General features: G+C 44.1%; 1 protein-coding gene across 22 annotated transcripts in view; it reads right to left on the bottom strand.

Moving 5' to 3' along the window:
- Positions 1–8,938, bottom strand: part of Kcnma1 (potassium calcium-activated channel subfamily M alpha 1) — a 788,086-nt gene that overhangs the window by 223,727 nt on the left and 555,421 nt on the right. For all 22 annotated transcript variants that reach the window (XM_008849872.2, XM_008849855.2, XM_029554470.1 and 19 more), the window contains exons 8-9: positions 7,732–7,902; positions 6,056–6,147 (exon numbers count right to left, since the gene is read on the bottom strand). In XM_008849872.2, the coding sequence (XP_008848094.1) occupies positions 6,056–6,147; positions 7,732–7,902 (263 nt within the window). The remainder of the gene's footprint in view (positions 1–6,055; positions 6,148–7,731; positions 7,903–8,938) is intronic.

Below are 8,938 nucleotides of genomic sequence, written 5' to 3'. Positions count from 1 at the left end.
TGAGAAGAAAGAATCTTCAGGAATTATAATTAGAAAAGTCATAATCAGAATTCCTTTTTTAATGGAAGCAAGAATATTTGAAAGCTGAAGTCTAGGCTTGAACATGACTTTTTTTTTTTTTTGAAAGTACACAGTTCATCTCCCACCTACATTTCTATTCTTGTTTCCAGAACAATAGCAGGAACATTTTGATAGGTGTGTGGAAGGGAAGACAGACAGCCGGGACGTGGGGCGGGGGGCGAGCCCCATTTCATCAGCATTATCTGGAAATTGATTTAATATGCATCCAAGTCTCTTCCCATAGCATTTCGAGTTTGAAAGGGACTGAAGATGTGGATTAGAAGAATCCGAAGCAGATGCCGAGAAAGACGTGGCCACATACGCACCCATCAAGATCCCTGCCATTGCAAAGGAATACCTAGCACATTACAGTCTATGATACAACATTTAATGACGAGTGCTTTTGGTATCTGCCGCTCAATACCAAATTTCAGAAGTCGTCAAGGGTCATTTTTCCAAAGTATTAGGGCAATCTCATTTTTCCCCCTTTCCCAAAAAGTTTAATGCTAATCAAAGCAGAATGCCTAATCAATCCAAGATGGTCTGTCAGCTTGAATTATCTATCTGTCTTCCTATTTACTATATCTGTCTGTCTACAATTCTTCATATCTTTGTGAAGATCAGTTATTGGGGCCCATGTTTCCTTCTGACTAGAATCGCTACCAGATGATCCTTTCTGGTGATATGTTGATGATTTGCTAATTTATGGCTTTTAAAATCTAAGCATCTGAAGACATTGCCAGGCAGTCACGTGGGCTACAGAGGAGAGCACTGAATGGCTTCTTTGACAAGGGATCAAAGATTGTATAAAATACAAAACTACAAAACGTAGGTCACATTTCAACCTGAGCTGTGTCTGAGATAGAGAAACCATAAATGACATCTTATAGGAAACATCCCTCACACAAGCAGTCCACCCCTCTTAGCCCTCGGAGAAGCGAGAGTGTTAGCCTAAATACACGTAAACAGGAAGGGAAAGCAGGCCCTCAGTACCAAGCCAAGTTAGCACCACATGAATCCACCCAAATCCCATTTCCTAGTGCTGGAGAGCAAGTCTTCTCAGAAAGAAGAGCCATGACAGAGAGACTTCAGGAAGATGCTATGACACGTAAACAGGAAGGGAAAGCAGGCCCTCAGTACCAAGCCAAGTTAGCACTACATGAATCCACCCAAATCCCATTTCCTAGTGCTGGAGAGCAGGTCTTCTCAGAAAGAAGAGCCATGACAGAGAGACTTCAGGAAGATGCTATCACCTCTGGGAACGAAGGGAGGTTTAAATTGATACTGACATGGCAGTTGGACTAAGAGAACTTCCAAGGAACCCCAAGAAGGCAACAATGGATTAGGTAGATATTTTTTATTTTTATGTCCAGAAGTATAACATAATTAGAGACAGAGATTCCTCACAGTCTACCAAAAACTATCTTTCTTCCAGATAATACGGCTTATAATTAGGTTGGACTCCATGTCTGCCCAACTAGAGGAGACAGATCTATTTCAACCTAAATCCTTATTTTTTTTTTTGTTTTTTTTTTTTTTTTAAAAAGGGTCTGTAACCACTGTGGGTAAAACCTGAGGGTGGCGGAGAACATGGGGGGAATACTGATCCCAGATAGTAGTCAGAAAGAAACAGAACCTGGTCTCAGAAAGGGGGAAAGCACACAAATGAGAAGAGCAGCCTATTTCACATAAAAGGAAAGAGCCAAATAAAGACCCATCATAAGAAAGAAGGAAGAGATGCCTAAGGCCCTGAGCTTATCGGGCATAGAGCACTGCTCAGGCAAGGTAGAAAGTATGAGGAAAATATAGCCATCCCTCAGCATCCTTGGGGGATTGGTTCCAGCACTCTCTGGATACCAAAGTCAGCCTTAGATAAAATGGTGTAGTGTCTGCATATGCCTTACACATGGCTTTCTTAAACTGGAGCAAGAGACGGGTTTATAACCACTCCCCAAAATAGAACGGGGATGTGACTATAGAGACTTCCCCATGTTAACTGCATTCAGTCTCCTGTTGCCCTTTGTCTACTTCTTGTCTTTTATTATTTATTCCTTTCTACATGTCCTCTCAGTATTTGCCAACCAGCAATCAGTGGTACACTATAAACCCATTCAGTTCTCTCAGTCCCAAACACCTGGACTAGGGCTGTCTCAATTTGGGGCCACTGAAGCCCTGTCATGGGAAACACAGGGTCTTGATGGCTCCCCAGCTGGGCTGTCTCTATCCAGGGGGTTACAGCTGATGGATTCCTCTCTGTGGCCAATTATTTTCCATGGCCCTTGGCCATGTGACCTTGGACCATGATCTTGTCAGTTCTCATAAACTAACCAGGAGTGGAATGAATCACACTCAGAGACGAAACCTCTGGGGGAAACTGCAAGGGGCTGTGGGAGGAGAGGGAGTGAGCTGGGGATCCCAGGGCCATGGGAGAGTCTGTGTCCCCTATGCCTCCACCACCTCTGAGCAGCTTTCATTTTACATGAAAGGAAGGAGGCAGAGGCAAAAGGCCTTAGGAGGCAGGCCGGCCTGCAGGAGGACTACTCTTCCGCATAAGATATAGGGTGTCAGCTCAACAGACTAAGTGTTCCTAACATCCCCAGCTTGGGGAAATGGCCTGCTTCAGTCACTTATTGAACCCTTGCTTGTTAACAGCCCACTCTCTATGTTTTAGGATTCCCACTTAAGACACACTGGACAAAAGCTAGCACAAACAAGTAATGGGTAGCCACACCTACTGCTGGGGATGGATGTCCTGTGGGAAGGAATGACTGATAGAAAGATGGGGGTAAGTCTCTCTAGGCTCTAGATTCTGTATAAATGGTGAGGATGCTTTGTGAATGCCATAGGAAGTATTTACATTGCGCCAAATTGATTAAAACTCAAAATGAAGTGCCAACGAAATGTCCATATTCTACGGAATCTGGAATGTGGCTGTTGTACAACCCAAGCCCTAAGTTTCTCTGTTTTATTTATATTTAACTTTAAATAATCTATGAATTTCAAAGTTTTGTGTCCCTGCAATTTTGCGTCATAAGTTACCTTTGATTTTCTGACAAGTTAATGGATTGCTAAGGGAGGTTACTTCTGAATAAAATATAAACATATAAACAAAATGTTAACTATGTGTATGTTTGAATTGTTTTCTAGACATTCACTGGATTCAGTCCTGGGGAGCAGCAAGAATGGACTTTGGAAAGTTCGTAGATGTGTAGATGGGATAGCATGTGCATTTTTGCATACACAAAAACTCAAGCACTGCATGCTATTTTAAGAGACTGAACTCTATCTTTCAACAAAGTTTAGCTGCTTTCCTTTTGCAAATGCATTTAATTTTATCTGGAAACTTTCTGACGTTAGAAATAGAACAACTGTAGTTTCTCATTATGTTTGCTGCCAGAATCCATGCCTCGTTGCTCAACTAAAGACCTTATATTGCTAATTACTACCACATGCACATATCCCAAGCGAAAGGAAACTTATTGATTCTGACAGCCCATTCTCTCAACACTGAATTCCAAATGAAAACTCAAATTTTGGCCAAACATAACATTTCATCAATCTTGTTCTACTGACTGGAAAAACAACATCAAACAAAGGGTGCTAATGGCCCTTTATTACTGTTCCTTTCCCAAGCTTATATTTTCTGATGAAAGATCTAAGTGACCAAGGGCTCCTTTAAACTACTTGGTAATTAGCTTTTGAACCAGGAAACAATGCGTAAAGTAAAGGGAACAGTCCTGGTGTTCGTGACAGGAGATACTCTGTCTCCGTAGGGTCCTGGGACATTGGAGACCGAAAAGAGGATATTAAAAGCAAAGTGCATTTTCATAAACAGACAAGAAAAAACCAGAGAGCAATGGGGAGAGAGAAACCAGGCTAAAAGTGGTGATCAAAGATTACAGAGCCAGAATGAAACTGGGGGAAGTCTTTCAGCTGAAGTCATTAGCAGGTAGGGGTTTGGGTGGAAATGCCAGGCTTTAAATCTGACCAGATCAGACCACGGCATGCCACTGAGTGCTGGTCTCAGGGCCTCATTCCCGCCACCCGTCAACAAAGCTGTCAGCCAATGGCCCACCCACACTGGACCAAGAACTAGTGTTCTGGGGGAAAAAAAATTCCACCTGGAAAGAGAGTCAAGAGATATTTTCAACTTAGGCTTCAAAGCAATTGATTTTATTGACTTCATTGGAGACAGGGATAAAGAGATGCTAGGAAGGACCGGTGGACTGTGACAGCTGTCACAAGAGCCAGGACTCTCAGGATGCCTCCCGCTTTATGGTGACCTGTCCACATCTCAAAGGCAAACAGAATTGGGAAGCTGTTTTTCTCTTGGCCTGAGATAAACAATTGAGGGGTGTCTCTGAACTTATTTGGCCTTTCTGGTCCAGAAATCAGAACAGCTTGGTTCTAACCTCATCCAGGGCTGTTAAGATAATAGGAAGGGGAGGGGCCTCTTAGAGGAAGATGGAGATGGCTGCCTCACTGAAGAGACGCCAACTGGCCTCTTCCTGCCCTCTGTCCTTTGTGCCTCTGAAAGGAAACTGGTATCCTGTGGGTAGTTCAAGGGAATGAGCCCTTTCCCCACCTCCTCATTTTCTGAACAGAGAACTGGACACCTGAGCTCAGAATGTGTTGGATTCAGTTACCATTGAGGGACTTGGCTCCATCTAGCAGGGCCAACTGTCCAGGTGGGAGGAGAAGGCATGGAGCCACGGAGGGAGAGGCAGCTCTACCAGCAAGGTTCTTGTTTTCTTAGAAATCAAAATATGCTAATAATTTGATGGTAAGAAGGAAAAGAAGATAAGAGTTCTATGACATGAAGCTCCATGCCCAGGAAGGGGCATGAATGGGACAGTTTTCCACATTTCAATACAGATATGTAGACAATATATCTGGTGTGTTCATAGGTCCAAATTTCCTAAGGTGGGCACAAAATGTGAACATTTTACCCTGTGTGTGTTATAGCCGGAAATAAGAACGAAGTTGAACGCCTCCGGAAAGCTTTCAAAGCAAATAAATGAAAGATGGTTGCTGTCAGCCCAACCTCACACCAACATTCTTCTATTGAGATGGCTATCCCGCAGAGGATCAAGACGGTAAGGTCTTGACATTAGCACAGGAGTAAAACGTGCAGTCACTATTGGACTCATGCCTTGGTGTTGATGTTGATAAAGTGACCTGAGCACAAACCGAAATAGTTCCCAAGAAGAAAGCATTCCTGTTTGGGAATGAACGAAGCAGGGATGTTCAGGAATTGCCTGTAGTACATGACACCTTACAGGTAATACATTCTGCCCAGGAGGAATTTCCCTGTGCCACGAGACCCTCTAAGGGTAAGGATAAGATCAGGACCTCCTATCTCAGAAGACACCTGGTCTCCGGGTGGCCCTGGGCCTTTGCGGTAAGCAGAATGTTGCAGGTCCTGTTCTCTGTTGCCACTCTAGCCCACTTAGTGCTTGTACAAACTCCACAGCAGGACAGACCAGAATTTGATCACATTGCCAGTTCAGTGAAAAAAACATGAGCTTAGTTTGGATGTTAGGGACAAGAATAGAAAGTAAGCCCCACGTATACATGGACCTCTCTAAGTAAATTCACTGTTGTTTCTTGGAAATTGCAAATGGTGGCAAGACCTAGGAAGGTGGTCGAAACATCTCCTGTGCTCTGACATCATGCCCCCTGCAGAATGTGGGCTTTCCCCTCCTCAAAGAACTGGGTAGGACTGAGGGAGAGGCAGGACTTAGTGCCACCACCCCAGGGACTCTGCATCACTCAACCACATCTCCTCTGGTACAACTGACTTACTTTCTGCCTCCATGTTTGTTAAAAGTCCCGCCGAATTTATTCCGATTCAGGATGAGAGCAGCAATTTCGGGTACGTAGCGGGCAAACATTGCCTACATGCATGAGACAAAGAAACAAGAACCAAAACAAAAATGGCATGCAGAGAGGATTCTACCGCAGCGGACGCAGCAAAACCTCTTGGCGTACTTACTTTCTTCCACTAACCGCACTATAGGAGCCCCCGTATTTCTTGCGGTTTCCTATTAACTCTATGATTTCAGGGACGTAGCTGGCAAACATGGCCTAAGGAGAAGAGGGGAGACAGAAGAGAGACTAAGAAGACAGGCCAGAGAAAGGGGTGACCTTTTCATAAGGGGGATACTAAGGTCTGGAAACACAAAAGGATTAGACCCATGGAGGTTATGTATTAATGTATTGGATTACACAGAAAAACAACAGGCCAAGAGGGCAAGTTCCTGAAAATACACAGAATGGAACAAATGTGAGCCAACCTAGACAATTAGAAGTAAACAAATATGAAAAACATCACAGTTGAGTAAAACACAAAGGAGACGGGAAAAAAATCAGCTGACATCTAGCTCTTCCTCCTGGAAGTTGTTAAAAGGGCTGTATGCTAGTGAAATTACACACACACGCACACACGCACACATACGCGTGCACACATGCACACATGCACGCATACACACGCACGCACACATACGCACGCACACACACACACACGCACACACATGCATACATTTCTCTAAGAAAAGACCTTTCCTTCCAATTAACATTCAAAGGAAAATTCATTAATATCTTTATGAATGTCTAAAGACACCACTAAAAGAATATTAAAAATAAATTTCTCCATGCAAAAATTACTAAGAAGCATAAAAGGTCATATCAGAAATTATACAAGAGGAAAGGAGAGCAGAGGAGAAACACAAAACTGCCATGTTTTGTCCAACAAACATTGTCCTGTGACTGGCTCATCAAATCTCCTCACCTACGGGGCCCTCATCAGAGCTGCAGGAATGCTGCAATGTCCATCTACACACACATTTACATACATTTTTAAAATGTATATGTCCTATGCATACAAAACAGAGAGATATGTATGCATTGCTTCATAGAAATGTGTGTGCAGTGCACATACATGATAGCTGCATGTGGACAAGGATTTTAATCACTTACCTCATACCCCGTAAAAATTAAACTTAAAATTATGAACTGCTTTACCAGAAAAAATACAGAACTGTCAACGTGCTCCCTAGAAATTCCTCAGAATTATATCATAAGGGATAGTTTACTGCTACCTATAGAGCTACATGGACCAGTGAAGCAAACTGAGGGGAGGGAAGTCATCGCATGCGATGCTGAGGAATGGAGCACGCTGTTAACATAACCAAGCTCTGATCATAGCAATGTTTCCTAGATGAGGCAGACCCTTCTCCTCAGGGTGGACCCCAGCCACAGAGTTTGCTGGAAGTTTGGGGAGGGACATAAGGGGGAGGGGGAACTCTTGAAACCGTACTGTCTACAGAGTTTGAACAGCATCTACCAGGGTTAGTGGCAGCCAACTGTCCTAGTAGCCTACCAGATGTTCAGTTCCATTACTAAAGGACAGGCACTCTCATTTACTAATGGCACCCCTTTTTCAAACAGTTAAGTTTGCTCCTGGCTACATGGCTGTCCCCATTGAGGACAGTACAAACAAACAAAACACTAAAGTATCGGACCAGGTCACCCTTGGTCTGACTGTAGCATAAGGGAATCAATCACTTGCTTCCCATGCAGAAATACAGTGTAAAAATGCAAAGCCTCAGGAAGTGGTCAATAGCAAATATTAATAACTATAAAAATGGACATAAGAGGGTTTTTTTTTACCAGTCCCCCGAGGATGAAGAAGACCATGAAGAGGCGTCCAAGGGTGGTTTTTGCATAAACATCCCCATAACCAACAGTGGACATTGTGACCATGAGTAAGTAGACACATTCCCAGTATGTAAGAGCTTGGTTGTTTTGGAAATTTTCCCATGGGTCCCCTGAATTCTCCACCTGCAGCAAGGGGAGAAGGGGATAAAAAGGAAGCCATCAGACACCCATACACAGTATACACAACTTACTCTCAGTACAGGATAGCTGGTGGTGGATTTTGAGGCCTGATGCCTCAAACACCCCCAGCAGGTACCAGAGAAGAGGAGACAACTGTAACAGGAAATTCCCTGTGACTGGCTGGCGCAAAGAGGAAAAGAACAGGGATGAAGAGAGCCATCCCTGATCTGCTTTCCTTCTCCTTGCTGAAGTTCTAGTGCCAGTTAAATAGCATGTTGCCTCTGGCTCCATTTAGAGTGCTCCCTTTAAGGACGGAGCCAAAGAACTCTTCCCTCCTGGGCATTCCTACTGAAATCATAAACCCTCCCCAGAGGGTAACTCCTTTCATCATTTTGGCCAAGGAGATGCCACTAGGCCTAACACCAGGTCTTCTGCCTGAACCCTAAACAACATCTCTACTTCTGATGCCTCTCGGCCTTCTTTGCAGACTGACAACAAGCAGTTCTGCACTTCAGGCTTAGGAGCTTGCCCTGGAGCCAGAAGAGTGAGCCTCTAGGAACAGCTTGCATTTATAGAGTGTTAGACCACTGGCCTGCAAACCTTTTCAGTAAAGGGTCATAGAGTCCATAGTATCAGCTTGGGCCCTTACAGTTCTTGATTCTGCGCGGCTACTGGGCTCTGAACATGGCACTGGGACTCAGCAGGGGTCAGGGAGTGAATGTGGTGGCAGGATTTGGGGAACCTGAGCCCAGACTTGCAGATTGCCCTTGTCACTTGGTTCCAGTAAAAACTTAGGATGATGAAGGGTGAATTTGGTCCAGAATCCCACAAGAATAAAGAGTTGGGTAGGGGCTGGAGAAACGGTTCAGTCGTTAAGCACCAGAACTGAACTTTCTTCTTTGAAGAAATCCTGAGCACTCACATTGGGCAACTCTCAACCACGTGTAAATCTAGTTCCAGGGCATCCAACACCCTTTTCTGGCCTCTGCAGGCTCCTTCACACACCTGTACATATGTGCAGATATCCCTACATAGGCAC

This window comes from Nannospalax galili, unplaced genomic scaffold (assembly GCF_000622305.1).
Source record: "Nannospalax galili isolate Female #2095 unplaced genomic scaffold, S.galili_v1.0 scaffold83, whole genome shotgun sequence".
NCBI lineage: Eukaryota > Metazoa > Chordata > Mammalia > Rodentia > Spalacidae > Nannospalax > Nannospalax galili.
Note: the sequence above shows the minus strand (reverse complement) of the source record. Positions and strands in the feature narration are given on the sequence as shown.